The sequence below is a fragment of the Vombatus ursinus genome, unplaced genomic scaffold, assembly GCF_900497805.2.
Source record: "Vombatus ursinus unplaced genomic scaffold, bare-nosed wombat genome assembly UNPS02014778.1, whole genome shotgun sequence".
Taxonomy (NCBI): Eukaryota; Metazoa; Chordata; class Mammalia; order Diprotodontia; family Vombatidae; genus Vombatus; species Vombatus ursinus.
In genome coordinates, this window is record NW_020954556.1 from 18,572,169 (window position 1) to 18,595,955 (window position 23,787).

At 43.4% G+C, this 23,787-nt stretch overlaps 1 protein-coding gene across 1 annotated transcript; it reads left to right on the forward strand.

Annotated features, from left to right (window-relative positions):
• The first annotated feature begins 518 nt into the window (after positions 1–518).
• On the forward strand, positions 519–22,300 carry PRNP (prion protein). Its single transcript, XM_027865324.1, has 2 exons — positions 519–679; positions 19,664–22,300. The coding sequence occupies exon 2, from the start codon at positions 19,674–19,676 to the stop codon at positions 20,445–20,447; it is 774 nt and encodes a 257-aa protein (XP_027721125.1). The 5' UTR covers positions 519–679; positions 19,664–19,673; the 3' UTR covers positions 20,448–22,300.
• Positions 22,301–23,787: the final 1,487 nt, after the last annotated feature.

Below are 23,787 nucleotides of genomic sequence, written 5' to 3' on the forward strand. Positions count from 1 at the left end.
GATATAAAAACAAACGGTCTCAATAAAAATAGGACTTCTAAGCCTGATTCGTTGGCTCCAAACACGAACCCACTCCCCTAAACCCCCACCTCTCCGATTACAAAAGTAGCAGAAATTGCCTCCAGCTCAAAGACTTTTTTTTTTTGCCCTGGTGTCTCATTCTAGTCCCGTAAATCCGCAGCTGTGACTTCATGCCAACTCCCTATTCCCCCGTTGTTTTTATAGCTAATGAATAATCCCTTATAAATAGGCATCCCACTGAATGTGTTGACCAGCCAATAACCGTAAAGGCGAAGTAATTCAGGCGGGGCAGAGAGGAGGTGGGGATGGAGCTGTCAGCTTTTGCTAATGACAGATCTGTCCTCGAATGAATGCCAACCCCTTTTCATGTGATTCCTTGCAGGCGCTCCAGCAGGGGCAGGGCGAGCCATCGGCCGCTTGCTCAGTCACCAGGAGGGCTCTGCGATTGGCTGGCGGAAAGGCCCTGCGGCCAAGGAGATTGGAGGCGAGGAATTCCTCCTCCTCTTCCTCCTGCCAGTGCCCCAGCCCTCGCTCCAGACCTTCCTCGGGTCGCCTGACAGTTAGGAGCAGACAACGGCGCAGTTGCTGGCCATCTGCGCGCTACCCGAGTCCCTAGCCTCTCTCCTGCGGACCTTGCGTGGTTTGGATCCAAACGAAGGTAAGTATTTTTCTCATTTCCAGGAGAGGGCCGATCCGCACCTGGCTTAGAACATCTGGAAGCCTAGATTATCCGTGCCTTTGCAACTGAGTATCCTAGAGGAGGAGGGTTTGTTTGCGAGGATGAAAACCGGGCATTCAAGCCAGCTTGGGATGGGACCCAGCTGAGTGCAGCCAGATTGAGGGCTGCTTTGAGTCTGAGAGATGGCGGTTGTCTCTTTTTCTCTCGCCGCGGTGATACCAGTGCTACAGAATAGTTGTTTTGGTGTTCCGAGTAGGTAGAATGTGTGAAGGGAACAAGCCCATAGACCTGTCCAGCTTGGCCCTGATTTTTTTTTTTAATGCACCTGGGATTGATTGAATGAGAAGAGGGTGATAATACTTGTATTGCGCCATGCAAGCAGTTACTGAGAAGTGTATGCGTGGGCTGGAAGAAAATATGTTGTTTTATTTCACAGTGGGAGAACTTTGGGATTTGGGAAGGTTTGTGCAAATTGCTGGGGGAGGGGTGACTTCAGAAGTGGGCACTGTCAGATCTTGAGAACAGGTGGGTTTGTGTTGAGGGGGATGATGGGTGTTTCCATCAAGGTATGAAGGAGAGGTGTTTTGTATTGCATCACTTGATGTTAAAGAGTGCCTCCCTAGTGATTGTGTGGGGAAATGGAGGGATGCTGTGGGAGGCTTCACGTACTGACCATGTTTCATCTACGGAAAGGTGTGGTCTGCTCTGATGGACACTGGTCCTGGGTTGATTAGTAGGTAAGCAAGGAGGTGTCATGGAAACACCCCGGATTTAGTCCCAGCCCTACCCAGCTAGCCGATTGACCGAGTCTCTTTGACTCCATGAGCCTCGTCTCCAGATGACCCAAAATCCTTTCTGGCTCTCTCATCCTGTTAGCTTAGCAGTTTTATCAGACGACAGAAACCTATGAGCAAGATGTGTCATGGGGCTTACTCCCCTTTTCCTAAGCCTACTTAGAGATCTGATAGCCTGTTGCAAATGTATATCGCCAGCGGGGTTATTGTGAGGCTCAAAGGACATCATAAAAGCAGTTGGTAAATTGTAAGATGCTCAATATAACACGACAGCACATTGCACCTTCTCTCTTGGTAGAAGGGGTAAACAAATTTTACTGAGAACAGATTGATAGAGTGCCGGAATTGGACCCTAGAGATTATCTAGTCTAAACCTCCCATTTTACAGATAAGAGTTATCTAACGCAGCATTAAAAGGAGGGATAAAGCGTGAGATTAGACATACCTTGAAGGATGGGGAGGAGGGAGGAGTAAGGCTATATGGTAACGTATTCAGGGACGGCAGAAGAGGAGACGCAAAACCCAACGGGAATGAGCCGAGGAACTGCGTAGCTGCAGCAGCAGCAACAAAATATTCAGTCTGCCCGGACCTTGAATTCTTTCCTCCAGAGAACCCCATCCAAGGGGCGCCCACGCCTGCCTCGCCCCTACATTTCCTCCCGACCCATCCCTCCTTAGAATTTAGAAGGAAAAAGAATCCGCAGATCTCAGCGGGAAGGGAAGCAGGGAGGAGCAGAGAAATCCTCCGGGGTTATAGGGTGCTTTGAGCCCGCAGCTCTCGGAGCAGAGGGGAAGGTGTGTGGACAAGCCAGGTGAGGAAGAGCGTGGGGGCGGTTGCAGGAAGGACCGCGCCCAATTGGTTGCTGGCAGCTTCTAGAAAGAAACATTGTGGCCCGGTGTGGCATCCTGGGTGCGGGCTGAGGGAGGGACCCAGGGAAGGGGGGGGGGGAAGGGGGGGGCAGGAGCTGGAAGGTAGGAGGAGCCAGGTGGGGGTGGTAGGGTCTGGAAATGTAAGGACTAATTAAAAAGAGGGCGGGGCGCTGTAAGGCCGTTATAAGGGGGAAAGGAAAGACCATCTAATTTAATAAGGCTCCCGAGGAATGTTAAGTCTGACGTGATGAGGAGGTGGGGGTTCGAATCCAGCCTCGGGACACTTAGGAGCTGTGTAACTTGGGAAAGTCACTTTCTTTTTAAAAAAGTGAGCCCAGAGGGAGTGGACCAGAGACTTCAATGGCCCCTTTTCAGGATCACTGATTTGGAATTGGAAGCGACCTTAAGGATAACTTTTTTAAAAATTAATAACTATTTCAGTATAATTGATTTTTTTAATGGTATACATCCTATGCATTTAACTACTTTATTTTGATAAGGGTTCCATGGGCTTTGCAATTGCCAAAAGGGGGCCATGATCCAAAAAAAGGATAAGAACCCTTGGTTCTAGTCCAACTCCATTTTTCAAATGAATAAACTGAGGCTCATAGAGGTTCGGTGATTTGCCCAAGGTCACACAGGTAACACGTAAGTGGCAGTTAGGATGCTCATTAGGGTCCTCTGATTGTAAGTCTAGCTCTTCCTACTCTACCATCTTGTCTCTCTGATCGAACCTTATTGGGAGTGGGGGGATGGGAGCAGGGGTTAGACCGAAGTATGTATTGAATGAGGGATGTGGATGGAGGAGAGGAGCCCTTTTTGAGATGGTAGGACTGGCATTCACTCCCTTTCCACTGCCAGAGACACTGCCTTAGTTCAGTCTCTCACCTTCTCAGTCTCCTAATTAGACTTCTTTACTCCAGTCCCTTACCTGCCCAACCCCTTCACCACATGACTGTGACCCCTGTTCCTCTTGGGCTCAAAAGCTACAGTTCTTTTATAACTCTAGAATCAAATACAAATTCTGATATTTATTACTTACTGCCCTTCACCATCTGGCTCCAGGGACCTTTCCAGACTTATTACCTTACCCAGTCTACACCCCATTGACCTACCCTTCTGTTCTTCTTTCCAAATACAAAGACATTCCCATTTTATCCTAAAGGCAGTAGGGAGCCACTAGAGATTTTTGAGCAGAGGAGTGGCAAGGTGAAATATACTTTGGAAGTAATTTTGACAGCTGTGTGGAGGGTGGATATGGGAAGGAAGATACTGAAATCAGGGAAAATTAAAATTGGCAAACATTTCTAGTGAGAGGTGACGAAAGCCTGAATTCATCTGGTGCCTGTGTGAATGGAAAGAAGGTGCAGATGGGAGAAATGTTATGAGTATAAAGTCATCAGGCTTTAGCAATTGATTGAATTTGGGGGGAGGACAGGAAAGGAGTCAAGGATTCCCCCAAAGTTTTGCATCTATAAGAGTGAATCAGAAAGGACAGATACTAAGCATTCCTGTTAAAAATCACTTCACTGTGACTGTATCAGAGAAAGCAGATTTAAGATTTCTTCAGCCTGAGGCCCAGAGCAGTCTCAAAGAAGTATGTGTGTGTGTGTATGCTGTGTATGTGTGTGCCCCCCTCCCCTACAGAAGCTGAGGAACCCAATTAGTGAAAAAGAAAACAGGCTTGTGACCAGCACAGAAAAGGAAATGGATAAAAGAATTTTAAGTACAGTTATCCCTTCCAAATTGAGGGGGTTAGGGGCATGGCATCCTCCCCGCACCCCAGTCTGGGAAATCCACATAAAATTTTTTGGCCCTCCCATTATACCAGAGAGGAAATGTGAATTTTTTCTTTTTCTTTTATGGGATGTTGACAGTACCTTACTGTAAAGTTTGGGTTAAGTATTTGGTCATAGGCTCTGGGTCATCTGCTGGCCTTCTCATGTTGTCTGCAGCTTTCGCAAAACTCCCTCAAAATTCCCATTTAATTTCTTATGCCAACTCGTGACTGAGATGGGGAAGGGATATATGTAACCCTAACCCTAGCTCACAGTAAACTTTTACACAAATTAAGTTTAACAAACATTAAGAGCCCGCTTACTAGCAGGGAGGACTTTGGGAGTCACTGGGGAAGAAACAACACATAGATAGACACAGTCTCTGCTGTCCTAGAACTTAATTGGTCTAACACATTTATAAAAAGGACTGCAATACGGTTTATAGGCACAGATCTGGGTAGATACTTAGATACTTCCAATACATGAAGTTTCCCATGGCATCTCACCATCTATTCTATTTAGCCATTTCTGCCCATATAAATCTGGGGTTCTTAAACTAGGGTACCCAAACTTAGTTTTGTTGTTATTGTTTTAAAAATATTTTGATTACTATATCAAACTCGTGGAGCCTCGCCACATGTGGGTTCTAACTACATATATAACTGGTTTTCTTTTCTTTTTTTTTTTAGTGCATTTAAAGACATTATTCTGAGAAGGGGTCCCTAGACTTGACCAGATTACCAAAAAAAAGTTTAAAAACTCTTGCTACAAATAAATCTTTGTTTCAGGCATTGAGGGGGTGAGCAAGAGAGCAAGTCAGCCCAGATAAGGACGATAAGATAGGAGAACTTGGCAAATCCCTAAGCTCACAGTTGTGCTTGAAGGCAATTCTCTAGAGACTTCTCCAAGCCCTCGATTCAGCATTTCAGTTAGCGACCAGGCCCAGGAGACACTCCCTGTGCAGCTCCCTCTGCTCCCAGACTTTCCTTAAATAACAAGCTGGGAGTGTGCAAGAAGAATTAAGAAGTTGCTGCATCAGAAAAGAGTCCTGCATGTTGTTCTTTCTGAACAACAAAAAAAGAAAATTCACTTTTTTTTTTTTTTTGCTAATTGGGGCTTTTTTCTTTTTAAGAGAACGTATGTGTGTGTGTATGTGTGTACAGGTGTGTGTATGTGTGTGTGTTTGTGTATAATGTAGAGAGACAGACAGACATATACCTATATGTCCATATCCATACAAATACTTATGGTATGTACTATATATATATATATATATATATATAATACACACACACACAGGTTATATATGTGTGTATGTATCTTTATGTATATAAATATGTGTACACATCTATGTATATATAATTGTTCTGTTGTTATTCAGTCATGTCCAACTTTTTGTGACCTCATTGGGGTTTTCTTAGTTTGCCACTTCCTTCTCCAGCTCATTTTACAGATAAGGAAACTGAGGCAAACAGGTTTGAGTGACTTGTCCACGATCACATAATAAGTGTCTGAGGCCAGATTTGAACTCACAAAGAAGAGTCTTCCTGACTCCAGGCCCAGCACTCTATCTACCGTACCACCTAATTGCCCCTATGTATATATTGTACATGCCATAAATATTTGTGTATGTACAACATGTACACCTAGATGCCTGTATATGGATGTGTATATATTTATGAATACAAATATGTACACATCTATCCATATATGGTTGTTCGGTTGTTTCAGTCATGCCCAGCTCTTTGAGCTGCCTGCATCTGTATATAGTACATAACCGTAAATATTTGTGTATATAGGGATACACATACAAGGGAGAGAAGAAGAGGAGAGAGACAGAGACAGAGAAAGGTGACATTCCTTCCTCTTCCAGAAGGTCTTAGGTCCCATTGGACTAGAATAGAGCAAAAGGCCTTCCAGTTCTCCTGCTGTATTTGTTTCAAAGTTTTGTTTTGTTTTGTTTCTTAATGGGAGCATGGATTTGGGAGGGAGAGGGGTCTAAGGATCGGGATGCCCAAAATCAGGAGAAGAGAAAAGGTAATCTGTGGCATTTTTTTTTAAAAAGTGCACCAATAGGGGGCAGCTAAGTGGTGCAGTGGATAGAGCACTGGCCCTAGAGTCAGGAGGACCCGAGTTCAAATATGGCCTCAGACACATAATACTTACTAGCTGTGTGACTCTGGGCAAGTCATTAACCCCAACTGCCTCACCAAAAAAAAAAAAAAGTGCACCAATAGATGGAGGTTCAGAAGGAACCGCAAACAAGCAGTAAAACGCTGAAACTAAGTTGTAAACTTTTTTTAAAAATATAGTCTGTGTGTAAGTGAGAGATTTGTAGCTTCCTGTATAATCTTATTTTTACATTCTTCCCTGTATGTGGAAATGCTTGAGTTTGTCAAGTTCTGAACATTGAAAAAGTTTAAATTTTTAAAAAAGTCATTAGCTGTTAAAAGGAAGGCTGGGGGAGGTGGGGCAAGAAAGCCACAGTAAAATCCCCATGGGACCCATTTTCAGCCCTGACTCTGCCATTCACCATCTGAGTGACCTTGGGCAAGTCTCTTAGCCATATTGGTTTGGGTCTGTTTCTTCATGTCTCAAAGCGAGGATTGGGCTAGATGTGCTCTAGAATCCCTTCCAATTTTCCATCAATTATTCTGTCATCCCTAGACACCCCCGAACTCCCCCCTTATATATGGTTGTCATCTATGATTAATGATCATGGCTGAAGAGCTGGAAGGGACCTCCAAGGTCTGTAGTCCAACCCCCTGTTTTACAAGTGAGGAAACAGACCCAGAGGGGTTAAGTGATTTGGCCTAGATGGAGCTGGTAGAGGTGAAATTCTAACCCAGTTCTCTGATTTCAAAGCCCATGCTCTTTTCTCTTGTACCACAGCATCTCCACTGCACCGTGTTTTCTGTATGTTAGTCTGATTTTAAAAATTAATTCTTTTCCAGAGCTGCCCTTAATTATGTATTTTGTAGTTGGCAACCACTTAAAAATTAACAAAGGCTTATGCCCTAAATAATGATGAAAATTTGTAAGTCTTCTTAAGGGAAAATGAAGATGAGGCTTTGTGAAATCTGTTCCAATAATAGCTGATGACATTGATATAGCACATAAAGATTTGCAAAGCACCACCTCATTTTAGCCTCACAATGTTCCTGTAAGGTAGGTACTAGAGGAATTATCCCGTTTTTACAGATGATCAAACTAAGGCCCAGAGAATATGTAACTTGCACTGGATCACACAGCTAGCAAGTGTGGGAGTCGGGATTTGAACTCAAGTCTTCTTGACTCTAGCCCGAGCACTCTTCCTTTCCCCTGCACCCTATTGCCATTTAAACCGCAGACTGGATTATCAAACATTAGCTCCGCTGGCCAATGTCCTTGTTGCATGGCAACATTAGCAGCATTAACTATTCAAAACGCTTCCACATGCAAAGTAAAAGGGTGACCGCATTACAGTGCTATTAAATGTCTAGTCAGCTCTGCTCCCTGGGAGGTCACCTTGGGGCCCGTGTCCCCTGCAAAATAAAAATCCACGCAGACCACTGCAGTTGTGGGATGCTGAGGGAGAGGCTATTAAGTGCCCTTTCCCTGTGGGAGGAGAGTGTTTTAAAATGTGAAGTATTGCGAGGATTATTTGGGTTACCTGGAAAACGAGAGGGTGGCTGAGCTCAGTTGCCAGGTTGTTGAACTGCCCTGCTTTGACTGCCTTTCCGGTCCTCTTACACCTTAACCTCCTTCTCTACTTACCTTACAGGCAAGCAGTGCTGGCCTACTTGTAAATCTTCCAGCAGGACACTCCTGCTTGCGTTTGTGTGTATCTTTACACCAGCTCTCTCCACGCCTAGGATGCTCTGCCCCCTCAGCTGGGCCTCTCAGTTTCTTTGGATTCCTTTAAGACAGTTCAGATCCCACCTTCTGCAGGACCCCTTAACTGTCCTCCCTCACTGCTGATTGCTGTTGTTGAGTCATTTCAGTCATGCCTGACTGTTCCTGACCCCATCTCCTTGGCAAAGATACTGGAGCGGTTGGCCATTTCCTTCTCCAGCTGATTTTACCAATGAGGAAACTAAGGCCAGCAGTGACTTGCCCAGGGTCGAACAGCTAGTAAGTGTCTGAGGCTAGATTTGAACTTGGGAAGATGAGTCTTCCTGACTCCAGGCCCTCTGAGGATATCACACAGGCCACCCCAGTTGTAGAATGCTGAAGGAGACCCTATTTAAATGCCCTTTCCCCATTTATTTGTAAAGCACTTAGCACAATGCCTAGTACATATTATGCACTAAATAAATGCACTCTATCTACTGTGCCACCTAGCTGCCCCAATGATGATGGTAACTAGCATTTATATAGGCTTTAAGGTTTGCAAAATGCTTTCAATGTGTGACCTCATTAGAATGTAAGCTTCTTGAGGGCAGGGATTATTTTGGCCTTTCTTTGTATCCCCTAGCCCATAAATAAGCATTTAATATATGCTTGTTGACTATTGACCGACTTGGATTTTTGATTTCATCAACCTGGGTACCCTTTCCAGTGGTGCATCCATACCTTTCTCATCTTGTCTCCTTCTTGTCCGTGGATGTCCTCCATTCAATCCTAGGAAGGGTCCATGTCCAACATGCTTGGGACCTTTGGTTCTCTTCACATATTGGGAATACTAAAAGAGAACAGCATTGGGGTTCCATTCCTTGTTCTTTTACTTCATGTGCTCTGCCCTCAGTAGACTGTCAGCTCCTTGAAGATAGGAACTGCTTTTCACTTTGTCTTTTTATCCCCAGGGCCTAGTACGGTACTTTGCACAAAGAAAGGGCTTGATTAAATACTTTGTTGGACAGAATTGGATAGTTAACAAATGATGGCACTAGCCCTGACTTCATTAGGACAACAGATGCCTTCTCTTTCTGGGATTTTACCGTCATGGTACAGTGGAAAGAACGTTGGCTATGGAGAGGGGGCAGCCGGGTTCACATCTTTGCCCTGCCCCTCACTACCTGTGTGGTCCTGGGAAAGTCACTTAGTTTCTCCAGGCCTCATTTTCCTCTTCTGTAAAAGGAGAGGGGTAGACTAGTTGATCTCTGCATTTCTTTCCAGCTCTGAATCTATTATCTTATGACTCTCTTTAAATGTACATCAGAGGGAAGGAGAAAAACCAAGCAAGTGAAGGACAGATGGAAAATGTAGTAAGTAGGTTGATTTCATAGGTCAGATTATTCACTCTTGGTCAGCACATCATAGGGGTTATAGTGCCAAGTTTGGATTGGGAAGACCTGAGTTCACATCCTGCTTCTGATACTGGCTGAGTGACCATGGCACCTAAATGGGGATAGAGAAGAGGGAACAAACATTTATTAAACACCTACTATGTGCTAGGCATTGTGCTAAGGGCTTTTACAAATAGCTCATTTGATCCTCACAACAACCCTGAGAAATAGGTGCTATTATTATCTCCATTTTACAGATGAAGAAACTGAGGCTAAAGAGAGATTACATTCTCAGAGTCACATAACTAATAAGTGTTTGAGGTAGGATTCAAACTCAGCTCTTCCTGACTCCAAGTACAATACTCTACTTAACTGTGCCACATAGCAGCCTCTGGTTGCTCAAGCACAAATTTCATTTCTCCCATGCTATTCTGGTTAATTGAGCTTTAATAACAAAATATAGAATTGAACTAGTCCTCAAGTCCCCCCCCCCAAAAAAAAAGCCCACTAGATTTGGAGTCAGGAGACTCAAGTTTGAATTCTTGCTCTGCTCCTTAAAATAATTCACTTAACCTTCTCTGGGCCTCAGTTTCCTCCTCTGTAAAACAAAGGGGTTCTATGACATGACCTCTAAGATCCTCTCTGGCTCTAACATTCAATGTTCCTATAATTTCAGTAGATTGGACAGAAGGAAGGAGAATGCCTTTTATGAGCCATTAGAGATAGGTAAGGCAGCGTGACCCCAAGGTGTAACTAGATAGTTCAACATAGGTGGGTACCTTGGCCTCAAAAGCTTCTAGGACCCATTCCATTTGTCATGCCCAGTGAACCAGGGTGCATCTCTGTAAAATGTGATAGAGTTCTGGCTACCTGGGCCTGGCTCAAGAGCCTTGGGGCTGGAGATAAAGGGAAAGAGGATAAACAAGCATCAGAAGGGAGTTATCATCTTTCAGTTAGTTAGGAGACTAACTAGAACTGTCCCCTTCTCTCTACAACCCAGACGTCCCTGAATGGGACAAAGGGGCATGCACCTCTGGGTCTCCTCTCCTCAGGGCTTGTGCCCTGAGTAAGGAGCCCTTCCCATTGGGTCTCTAAGAGGCAGGCTAGAATTTCAGATGGTTAGAAGGGTTTGTCTTTGAGAGTTTTCAACTTCCCTTATTCTGAACTTGGAGCAACTGATAGCCAAAACCAATTTTGACTCAGTGTAAGGAAAGCCTTTATGACAACCAGAGCTATTTCAGAAGGAAAGGGGCTGCTTCAGGAAGTAATGAATTCCCCCTTGGTGGAAGTCTTCAGATGCAGGCTGGATGGTCACTTTTCAGCAGTGTGGTAAAAGAGATTTCTGCTCAGCTAGGGGTTGGCCTACATGGGGGTTCTTAACCTTTTTTTGTCATGTACTAGTAATAAACTGTGATTTGTTGCCTATATTCCTAATTGAAGGAAAAGCTAAATTTCAGTTAGTGAAACAAAAGATGTTATTTTTTCCCCATCCAAGTTCATGGATTTCTTGAAATCTATCCATGGACCCTTTTGGGTGGGAAGTCTGTGGACATTGGGTTAAGAATACCTGTACTAGAGGACCCAAAGGACCGTCCAACTGCAGCATTCTGTGATCTTTCCCTCCTCCTGATCTCTTGTATCTCTTTATGATATGCCTCTCATTTCATGCCGACCCCCCAGGCTGTCAGCACCTCCTCCTCCTCCCACCCCAGAATTCGGGACTGGCTATGTCGTAGGCCTCCTCGTCCCCAGCAAATTGTAACTGATGACAAAGTGACCTCTCCTTCCTTCCTCCATCCCCTCACTTCACTAAGATTTCCATCACCCCAGTAGACAGGCCACTAGCTAATATGAAAGGCTCACAGATCATCAGCCCCATAGATCTAGAACTGAAAGGGTTCTCAGAGGCTGTCTGGGGTAACCTCCTCATTCTAAAGAAAAGGAAACCTCCTTAGGGACATCGAGTGACTTGCCCAACAGTCATACAGCATCATATGCCAGCTTTGAACCAATGACCTCTGACTACAAATATTTTTTTTCCATCGTACCATGCTATGGAAAGCTTTGTTCTTAAACTAAGTTACACAGAGGAATAAATAATTAATACCCCTCATTTTAAAGGTAGATTGTTGTTGCTCAGTCCTTTCAGTCATGTCTGGCTCTTCTTGGCCCCATTTGGGGTTTTCCTAGCAAAGATACTGTAATGGTTTGCCATTTCCTTCTCCAGCTCATTTTTACAGATGAGGAAACAGAGGCAAACAGAATTAAGTGACTTGCCCAGGGTCACACAGCTAGTAAGTGTCTGAGGCTAGTTTTGAACTCAAGATGAGTTCTTGACTCCAGGCCTGCTACTCTATCTACTGCACCACCTAGCTGCCCCTTAAAAGTGGGTACTTCTTTTTAAAAATATTGTATCTATATGTATTGTTTTTACATTGTCTAAATTTCTCCCAGTTATCCCTCTCCTCCCTAGTCATCCCATATAATAAGGAATATTTTTGAAGAAACAAAGGAAGAACGGGGTGAGGGAAATCAGCAAAAGCTGTTGATACATTGAAAAAATCTGAAGTTATATACAGTCTTCCACACCTACTTCTATACTTGTGGAAGGAATGGAGTGGGAGTGTCTCCTCAAATCTCTCTTTTGGAGCCACGTTCAGTTTTAATTTAATTTTTTTTTTTTGCCTTTGCAATGTTCACCTTCAATTATGTCCTGCTGGTGTTCTTTCCATTTACGTTGATGTAGTCATTGTGTTTCTTGTTTTCTTTGCTCTGTTTACTTCACTCTGTATTTGTTCATGTGGATCCGTCCATAGTTCTCTGTATTCACCACACACATCATTTCTTACAGCACAGTAATATTCCATTATTCACATACCACAATTTGTTTGGCCATCCCCCCAATTAATGCACACCTACTTTGTTTCCAGGTAAAACAGGTATCTTTCAAAGTTAATCTCTAGCAGGCAGAACTTTGGTTATTATGAGTAAGTGAATATTGAGCATGGGATTATCTTGGAAAGCAGAGGCAGAAAGAAGGGGAAAGAACATTGAAAGAGAAGGGAAGAACGGAGAGTACAATTTTACGAGTAAATAGTAGGGATTTGGTTTTGTTTTGTTTTTTTTGGTTGTTGTTTTAATCTCTCTGTGGAAAGCTCTACTGGGATTTTTTTAATGGTCCCAGAAGAGTATCAGTGAAGAAGTCATTATGTACAGTCAGACAGTCAGCAAGCATTTATTAAGTTCTTACTATGTGTCAGGCACTGTACTAAGGATGGGTGACAGAAAGAAAGCCTAAAACGCCGTCTCTGCTGTCAAAGAGCTTACATTCTAGTGGAAGAGACATCACATAAATAACCAGGGGCATGTAAGATGTATACAAAGGGGATGGAAGGACATTCTCAGGATGGAGATGACCGACAGGGAAAGGCAACACAATATCTTACTGTAGTCGGACATGTAATTGATATTTGTTAAATTAAAAAATGGATCCGTGGTTTCTAATTATATCCTCTTTTTATGTCTCCTTGTGGCTTAGAAGGAACTCTGGCTTCTTAAAAGCTCGGCCCACAGAGTATCATCACCTCTGCCGTGTCTAACCAAGCAGGATAGACATCAAGAACTTGCCCAGGAATGGACTAGATGTCTTCTCTCTAAGGACCAGTCTAACTAAACTTAGAAAGGTTGGCCAAGTTCACTCCAGGGTGTTGACTTTCTCATCCCACCCCTCTTCTCCTCGTAAATTGCAACTCTGGAAGGCCTTCCACTAACTTGTAGAGGGGTTTTAATGTGCTTCGATGGGTCTGATCACTGATCCCTAAAGTAGTAAAGAAATGAATAACTATATTAATCTCCACTCGCTCAACAACCCCCTTTTTGTTAATATCAGTATGACTGCAGATGATTAAAGTGGTTTGTCTTAAGCCTTTAACCCATCTGCTGTCAAGGGATAAAGGATCTACATGTACAGTTTTCATGAAAGGGAATATTGGCAGTGTAAACATGGGAAACAGCCATTACTGAAAAAGTAATTTTGTCATATTTATAAATTTTTATATATTTAGAGTAGAGAGCTGTCAGTGGTACCACCAATCAATCTCTCTCTCTCTTCCTCTCTCTCCTTCCCTCCCTCCCTCCCCCCTCCTTCTCTTTCTCCCTCTCCCTCTCTCTCCTTTTTGTCTCTCTGTCTCCCCATCTCCCCCTCTCCTCTCTGTCTCTGTTTCTCTGTGTTTTTCCCTCTATACCAGGCTTAAAGTAATATGCTTTAAAAAACAAAAAATTTTTTGGAAGATATATTCATAGCACTTCAGTCAACAGTCTTTTAAATCCCTACTACGTGCCAGGCAGGATACAAAGACAAACATGAAACATCCTTACCCTCAAAGAGTTTAGTTTATCTTGAAGACAACTTATACATATGTAATTATGTATAAAATATATATAAAATAAATAAAAATAGTTTTAGTAAAGAGAATATTTACAACTTTGGGGAGGAGACAGGAAGGAAAGAAGTAAATAAGCATTCATTAAGCTTCTACTACTATTAAGTGTCAGTCATTGTGCTAAGCACTTTGCAAATATTATCACTGATCCTCACAACAATCCTGTGAGGTAGATGCTCTTATTATCCCCATTTTACAATTGAGGAAACTGAAGCAGACAGAGGTTAAACGACTTGCTCAAGGACACATAGTTTAGTAACTGCTGGAGGCTAGATTTGAATGAGACTCTAGGCCCAGCCAACTTAAGCACTTCAGAAGAGGGCAACAGTTTGGTGAAGGACCCGGGGCCATGCCGGTTGAGGACCAGGAGAAGCCCCTGGGCCTGGTTAGCCTGGGGAAGAGAAGACTTAGCAAGAATGTGATAACCATCCTCCCATATGTGAAGGGCTGCCACATGGAAGAAGGATTTTAAGGATTCTGCCTGGCCCTAGAGGGAGGAACTGGGAACCAAGGCTTGAAGCAGGATTGCCCCTTCCTTACAATCAGAGTTGTTGAAAAGTGTATGATCTACCTCAGGAGATAGCGGGCAGCCCCTTGCCCAAGGCCTTTAGGCAAAGGCTTGTTAGGGTGGCAAGGAGGTGCTGGTTGTACTGAGCAGTCCCAGAGACCCCTCCCAATGTTGAAATTCCCTAATAGTCTTCCCAGGGTGTCATGTGCAGAGGCTGACCTGACCCCAGGCTAACATTTCTGTTGTAAAGGGAAAATGGTTCTATAGATGTGGTCACTGGGCCACATGCCCAGTTAGGTGGGCACCTAGATCTGGGCTCCCCAGCCATTGGCCAGATTCTCCACTCATTAGTAGACTTGGCAAAGGTAAATAGGTATCCAAAGAGAATATTGGGCATTCCTGTATGGGTGAGGAGGCCTATCTTTAAGAACTCCTACAGGCTCCTTCAGTGGTTCAGGTCCCTTCAACCAGTGGTGTTCTTGACCCAGCTTTATGGGTTGGTGTGACCAGAGGCCCAGGACCTCCAGATCCTCTTATGGGGTATAGACATAAGCAAGGCTGTGCTGGAGCCAGCTCCAACATGGCTGGAGAGAACGAATTGTTAAATTTTCAGCGTGAGCATTTACACCTGGGAAGTCAGCTACAAATCAAGGCTTGAATTATTATTTTGTTGATTGTCTAGACCTAGGAAAGTGATGAACAAAGCAATACTACAGATTAAGCTTAAAAATGTGTCATGAGTACATTTTTTTTCTCCTGGAGAGCTGGTTGTTAAACATTTACCAGCACACCCTGCCTACAGCTGTCTTATGACTACATCACTCCCTCCTCACTTCTGCTTTTTAGAATTCCTCATTTCCTTTAAGGTTCAGTTCAAATGCCACTTTCTATGTGAAGCCATTTGTGATCTTTCCCTTGATAGTTTTCTTTCTCTACTCAGTTACTTTGTCTTTCTCTGTGTAAATATTATATTTCCTCAGTGGCATTCAATTCGGCAAGCATTTCTTAATTACCTACCATGTAGGTAATTATTAGAGAAATTATTATATCATTATATTAATAACCAATTATTAAATTGGGATCCAGGCTTTTCTTCTCAATTTCCTCAATGAGGCCCAGCTCTTATCTCCGAAGGACATGACTAGTTGAAGAGTTTACCTCTACACTCAAGGAACACGCTCTTCAATCGTGAGCAAGACCACGTCCAACTAGGAGACCCAACTTCTGTTTGGAGTATAAATAGAATCTGGTCTGAGTGAGTTCTCATCCTGGGGAAAGCAGCCCCTGCCCTTGTACCCCTCCATTAGAGTGTAGGGTGACCCAGTTCATGAAGCAGAAAACCAACCAGAGTGATCTGGGTTGGAGATGGATTCCCCTGTCCAGATTGCTGGAGGCAGCGGAGTTTCATGATCAAGTCATGGTCTTGGCAGGAGGAGCTGAAGACTTTTAGCCCATCTCCTCGGTAAATGTCCACCAATCAAGATTGAGTTTCACTTGTCAGGGGAGTTCCCTGTCAGAAGGTACACACCCAATTCAAGGTGTTTCAGAGCCTTCCTTGGGGTCTTTGGTTAGAGAGAAACCACTGATCATCAATTTATTGATTGTTAGATAGCCTAATTAATAAATTGATTATCAATTACCCAGAAACTCTGTCTCTCAGAGTTTTTCCATTCTTAACATATCAGGCACTGTTCTAGTCATTGAGGATAAAGAGAAATTAAAAGCAGCCCCTGCTCACAAGGACACAGTTAAGTATTGGGAGGGAAAGATATGGGATCGGAAATATCAGGGAGGGCTTCATGTAGGAGGTGGCATTTGGGCTGAACCTGGAAGGGAGCTAGGGATGCCATGGAGCACAGGTGGGAAGAGAGACAATTCCAAGCATGGAAGGCAGTTTACACAAAGGTAAGAGAAGGAGTTTCATGTAGAGGGAAAAGTTGACCAGTTTGACTGGAATGTTGAGTGAGTCAGAGGGAGTCATATGAAGTCAATCTATAAGATAGTTTGGAGCCAGACTGTGATGGGTTTTCAGTGTCAAACAGAGAATCAGTAGGAAGCTGTGTGGAGGATGAATGGTGGAGGGGACAGGCTGGAGGCAGAGTCTTAATTAGGAGGCTCACCTCTGTAAAAGGTAACAGGGCCATGAACAAGAGATGTTGCCCAAGTAGAATCAGCAAAATAGGGCAACTGATGGGATATGGAGAGGCTGGAGAACTGAAGATGGCTTCATGGTTGTGAAGTTGGGTGACTGGAGGGAGATTGATTCCCTCGACTGAAATAGGAAATGTAAGGAGAATGTAAACCCCTTGAGGGCAGACTCTTCCATTTGGGGCTTTGTATTCTGCAATTAATGCTTTGCACTAAATGGTAATGAATGTTCATTTTATTGAATTGAACTTTCTCAAGTCTTGTAGTGGGACTTTTCCTTCTCTCTCTTCCTGGGGAGCCTGGTAGAGATAAGAAACAAGGGAATGAGAGCCCAGTTTCCAATAGCTCTATGGCAAGATGGGGCTGGGGAGTCAAGAAAGTAGGGATTCCATTACTGCCCCACTCTCATCCCCCCTCCAGCCAAAGGTCAGGAGAGTTAAGACTTCATCATTTGCTCCAGAAATAAGGAAACTTCTTTTTATCCATGAGGGGCAGGATGGCATAATGATGGGCTGCCTTTGAAGTCAGAAAGTCCTGGGGACAGAACTTTCCTCTGTCATGTTCTAGACTAGAGTATCAGCACCCTCTGGGGATTGGCTGTTCTACAGTGGTGGAAAGATTTTCTGCACTGAGGAGTATGCCACACTGATGAAAGTACAGCTCTGAACCTGTAGACACACACATACATATAAAAACACATAATGTGTCCTACATAACTGGAACCAGATGTATATATTATATATATAGTGTGTGTATACACACAATGGTTACATATTGTATGTTTGTTCATACAATATGTAATATATACATATATGTTTATATACAAAATTATATATGTAATCCATGCTATTGTGTGTATATATAGTGTGTGTGTGTATATATACACACATATACATATAGTATATATGCTTATATGTTTTATAAGTATACATACCATATAATACAGTATATATACTATAATGGACAGCTAGGAGGCACAGTGGATAGAACACCAGGCCTAGAGTCAGGAAGACTCATCTTCCTGAGTTCAAATCTGGCCTCAGATACTGACTACCTCTGTGACCCTGGGCAAGTCACCGAACCCGGTTTGCCTCAGTCCCTCATCTGTAAAATGAGCTAGAAAAGAAAATGGCAAACCACTCCAGTCTCTTTGCCAAGAAAACCCCCCAAAATGGGGTCACAAAGAATTGGACATGACTTAAAAATAATTAAGCAACAAAATATACACTATATATAGTATATAAGCATATATATGTATGTATTAGATATTGTATGTGTCTGTATGTATACATATACACATATCACATGTGTGTAAACGTGCATATATATGCACATACATGTGTGGTCCATGTAGTTTGGTTATAGATAATAGTATGTGTATATATGTGTGTATATGTAATACATACACTCTATATTACACATACTTGTATAACATGTACAATATACTATATAAGTACATGCTGTATATATATGTACATATATCTATATACTTATATATTTGAGTATATATTGTTGCTGTTCAGTTGTTTTCAGTCATGTCTGACTCTTTGTGACCCCATTTGGGGTTTTCTTGGCAAAAGTACTGGAGTACTTTACCATTTCCTTCAGATCATTTTACAGATGAAGAAACTGAGGCAGAGTTAAGTGACTTGCTCAGGGTCATACAACTAGTTAGTGCCTGAGGCCAGATTTGAACTCGGGAAGATGAGTCTTCCTGACTCCAGGCCCGATGCTCTATCCACTGTACCACCTAGCTGTCTGTGTGTATGTATGGATGGATGGATGTATACATACAAATGTCATACATGCATGCATACACAGATATACATATAAATACACATGATATGTCCTAAATAGCAGGAGCCGTACGTATGCATAGTTAGGTATTATGTGATCTATGCTGTTTGGTGTTCTTAAAAGCTCTGAGGCCACAGTCAGTGCATATACTTAATTGGGAACAAGCAGTGTATCACCTGGAACGTGCCCAGAACTGTGTTGTAGCCTTTGAGGGTTACGAAATAAGTGTAAGCCTCAAGGAGCTCCCAATCTAGCTGGAAAACAAGATTGTTCTACATGCGACCCAATTTCATGTGGTACGTGTTATTTCCTTTGTTAGCATGGAAGTGCTTGGAGAGCAGAGACTTTCATTTTTGTTCCTGTATCTGCAGTGCCCAAAACTGAGCCTGGCACATGTTGGGCAGACGATGGAATTGGAGCCTGCTTGCTTTCTTGTTAGTAGATATTGTAATAATAACAATAATAAATTGAGAGAAGGGAGAGCTCAGTTAGCTATCACTGATGGAGTACTTCCTGTGTCTAGGGCTTTGTGCAGGGTGCTGAGACTCAGAGACAGGTGCGGGAGAGGAGGGCACCAGCAGCTTGTGAGTTGGGGGATCTCAAGAAAGGCCTAGTGTAGCCAGTGGTGCATCTTGAAGTTGGGGATTCCAGGAGGCAGAGGTGGAGAACAGCTTGTGTGAGGGTGGGCAGACAGAAGTGGAGAGAATGAATGAAAATTTATTAGGTCTGATAATAAGGATCAAGTACAAAAACAGACCACCTCCGCCCTGGAGAAGCTTCTACTTAACAGAGGAGACAACACATGGAGGGAGGTGCATGTGGGAAGTTAGTGGGATGGCAAGGGGGGGACTGGGGGCCTCGAGCGACACATCCTTTCCAGGTACCACTGTGGAAGTGGAAGGGAAGGAGTTCCTGGTGCCTGACACAGTGGGTCAGGTGAGGCAATCACCAATCAGGAGAGCAGGATCCCAGGGCAGAGGAGCCAGAGATGAAAAGATCAAAACATCTAGGGCATAGTCTCTGGCACAGATACACAAGGTAATGAAATGGTTGGCCCTCAAGAGGATGACTGGGGAAGAGGGAGTGCTGTCTGAAGGGTGGCCTGAATTCTTCTTGGATTAGATCATACGGCTTCAGCTGACTGGTGTCCAAACAAGGTTAAGTGTCGCTTTTTAAGGGTTTCTCCCAAAAGAACATCAAAGAAAGTTTATGCGTCGTGTTACATTTAAGGTTGTCAATCTTCGCTGGATATTTTTTTTTTGTAGAAGCATCATACTCCTTCCTGATATCACATTATGACAATTTTAAAAAATTTTACATGACATATATATGTGTTAATTGTGTTTCTTTTTTCCCCTCCTTTTCCTTTAGTGGTTTCTAAATAAAACCAGAATTTTTGTCTTTTTTTTTTTTTTTTAGATCAGCTACTATGGGAAAAATCCACTGGATCTTGGCTCTCTTCATTGTGACATGGAGTGATGTAGGCCTCTGTAAGAAACCAAAGCCAAGACCCGGAGGGGGATGGAACAGTGGAGGAAGCAGCCGCTACCCAGGCCAGCCTGGTAGTCCCGGAGGCAACCGATACCCTGGCTGGGGGCACCCTCAGGGAGGTGGCACCAATTGGGGTCAGCCCCATCCTGGGGGTTCCAGTTGGGGTCAGCCCCATCCTGGGGGTTCCAACTGGGGTCAGCCGCATGGTGGATCTAACTGGGGTCAGAGTGGTAGCAACAAGTGGAAACCAGATAAACCCAAAACCAACCTAAAACACGTGGCTGGGGCAGCTGCTGCTGGGGCAGTTGTGGGAGGGCTTGGTGGCTACATGCTGGGCAGTGCCATGAGCAGGCCCGTCATACACTTTGGCAATGACTATGAAGACCGCTACTATCGTGAAAATCAGTACCGCTACCCCAACCAAGTCATGTACCGGCCCATTGACCAGTACAGCAACCAGAACAATTTTGTGCACGACTGCGTCAACATCACAGTGAAGCAACACACCACCACCACCACCACCAAGGGGGAGAACTTCACGGAAACTGATATCAAGATTATGGAGCGCGTGGTTGAGCAGATGTGCATCACGCAGTATCAGAATGAATATCGCGCTGCCCAGCAAGGCTACTACTACAACATGGCATTCTTCTCTGCCCCGCCAGTGACCCTTCTCTTCCTCAGCTTCCTTATTTTCCTGATTGTGAGCTAAAAAGCCTTCCAATGTTTACTCTCTTAATGTTTATTCTCTTAATCTTTGCAGAGAAGGAAATCCTTCAGTCTGCAAGGGCAGCCCAAATAGCAGCAGTTTTTCATTTCTATGTTTGTCTGTCACCCATAAGTTAAGGCCCTTATCACTCATGAGCCCTGGGGAATGTACAGTAGATTCCAGATGCCTGGCCACCGCTCTCCCTCCAAACCATTTTGATCATGCATCTGTCAGATCAATGCTGCCTTTGACAGTGTCCCTTCCAAGGGAGGAGATCACTGGGTAACTTCTGGTCCATCGAGAGACTTCAGTAGTGTAGCAACTTGAGGCCAAAATAGAAATTATTTCAAAACCTATTTTCTGAATAGACACAACCATGGGTCCTTTTGCTTGCTGAAACGTCACCTAAATGTTCCTCCCCCTGCTTGAAGTTCATTAAATTAGTAGATAAGGAAGTAGCAAACTCACACTAGTTACAAAGCCCCATTTCTTCTTTGTCTTATCAGCTGTGATATCATAGCCAGTTAGATGTTTTTAGGGAACTCATTCATACATTTCAATTGACCCTGATGCATTTTCCTCTTCAAACAATTTTCATCATTTGGAAAAAGACTGGAGACTGTCTAGGCAAACCATAGAAATCACCCAACCACGTGGGTCCGGGCTCTAGCTGCCAAACCAGGCGCAGCTATTGCTACGCAGTACTATGACTACTCTCTTGGATTTTATAATGGGACACACTCAGCAGAGGCTGCACCAAAAGTATATCCGGCCCAGGGGCCGGTCTATCTGTCAGCGATGGAATGAGCATCATCGTGTGAGCTGTGTCCTGCGCTAAGGAGACTGTTCTGGGTAACCCATAATTTGGAAAGTAGTGTTACTTTGGGTGAGCTTTGTCGTCATCTCAGACCATTTTGGTATGTACATATTGTTCAAACTCAGTATAACCCATGTCTACCAGTGCATCCCACCCAAGAACATGAAAGTGCAAAGCAGATACTCCCAGATGACTAAGGAAGCCCTCTCCAATGCTAGCCAATAACAAAGGCCGGCAGCACGTTGGATGGGTCGATTTGCCTGCAAGCCCACAGAGAAGGCAGCATTGACAGGGTTAAGGCAGGGGTTGATTAGCCCAGAGGAACCAGCAAGTGGTTAAAGTGTGCTTTGTCTTTTAGGATTTAAGGAGACAGTTTGGTGGATTTATAAACAGAAGAAGCACTTGTAGCTTTTTTGTTTCCTGTCTCAAGATAAAGCAGCAACTATACTGGATGAATACTTAAAAGTCAGATTTTAAGAATCCTTCAGATGGTAGAATTGGAAGAAATTAGCCTTTTTGAAAATTTTAATCCAGTCCCCAAAAACAGTATCTCAGAAAAGGGTGGGAGAGGGGGGAGAAGACAGGGAGATGATCTGTCTAAATGATTTTTGAGTTGTAAAAAAAGTTGTTCTCACAGAATAAATTATTAGGTTTTCATCGTCACTATTCTGCAATGTGATTGGCTTGCAATGTAAAGGTTAGTCTTTGTAATCAGTAAATATTGGATGTGATAAACTAGAAATTCTGCTCAGAGCAATTATCACCCAGAGTAGTGCCCAGTGTATTATGTGTCTTTCCAAGGTTCCAAATCCCTCTTCCATGAAAAAAAGTATCCTGAGGCTTTCAGCACCATGTGCTGAATGGACTCCTGCACGAGTCCACAAGGCACAGGGGAAAGTGGTCTTTGAAATTTGCATGCACTTAGCAATGTGAGGACATTTTATAGATTTGTAACTTCGCACGTACTTGTTTTGATGTATTAAAATTTATAAATGTTTAATATCTGACTAAAAATTAAACAGGCCACAGATGAAGTGAGCACCTTTGGTAAAGTCTCTTCTCTTATTGAATGTTAGGCACTGATTTGCATGGCTAATGGCTCCTTTTTGGAAGCCCATTCCTGGTTTCTGAAGCCCTTTTTCTATACTCAAGTTTGCCCTCCTGTAGGAAATTTTTCAGGAGAATTTCTTGGCCTTTGTGATAGTACAAATACAGTTATCCCTTTCCCTTCACGACCTTCCCCATCATGGTTTTGATATATTATGGGTCAGCATGGGGGAGTTTTGTGGAAGCCACAGAGGACATGCAAAGGCCAATAGATGACCCAGAGCCTATGACCAAATACTTAACCCAAATTTTACAATAAGGTACTGCAAACACTCCATAAAAGAAAAAATTCAGACTTCTCTGATATGAAGGGAGTACCAAAATTTTTACACGGATTTTTCCAGATGGGGGGGTGCCATACCCCTAACTACCATGATACTGCATCCCTAATGCTGGAGCCCAGCCCCACTTTCACCCTCTAGCAACCAACCTTCTGGCAATGAATGGCTGTGGACTTAGCAAGACTGATCCTTAGCCTAAAGATAGTTCACTTCCAGGCCTGTGCTCAAAGCCTCTCCGGTCTGGCAGGACTCACTAGGGGTTGTGCTTTGGCAAACAGAGCCTTTAAGACCCCAGACTCACCTTTACAACATGACGAGGCATCAGAGAAGGACTTTTAGAGAAGGATTTTGGTATACACCAAAATGAATTAGTAAGAGGACTTCATGTAAGCAAAATGTAATTATCAATGCAGCTAAAGCCCCATAAGGTACAAATTTCACAAGCATGTTATCTATGCTTTTATTGAAGTCATTAATAAAAATGTTAAACTGCGTAGGATCTACTACAGATTCCCTAGGCGCTCTACCGGAGACCTTCCAAAGCAACGTTGAACTATTAATGACTTCTCTGGGCACAGCCACTCAGCTGGTCATGTTCAACTGTTTTTCAGTTGTGTCCAACTCTTCATGATTCAATTTAAGGTTTTCTTGGCAAAGAACTGAAGTGGTTTGCTGTTTTATTCTCCAGCTCATTATATAGATGAGGAAACTGAGGCAAACAGGGTTAAGTGACTTGGCTAGGGTCATGCAGCTAAAAAGTGTCTGAGGCCAGATTTGAACTTAGGAAGATGAGTCTTCCTCATTCTAGGTCCAGCACTCTTATCCACTGCACCACCTACCTAGCTGCCACCGATTGGTCATAAGCCTCCATAATTATGGTAGCTATCCCATACCTCTCCATGTTTACCACAAGAATATAAGTTTGGGGCATACATTTTTTCTAAAATATAGGTAAATGATATCTTCAGCATTCTCCTGCTCTACCAGTCCAAAAAACCTGTCAAGGAAAGAAATGAGGGTAGGCTGGCATGACCTGCTATTGTTGAAGCCACGCCAAGGCTGTTTGTGATCACCACTTCCATTTATTGATATTTACTAGTCATCCCTTTAATAATATCTTGGGGAATTTTGCTAGGAA

Excerpts from the sequence above, each read along its gene's own strand:
- PRNP (XM_027865324.1), top strand. The coding sequence starts at position 19,674 with ATGGGAAAAATCCACTGGATCTTGGCTCTCTTCATTGTGACATGGAGT.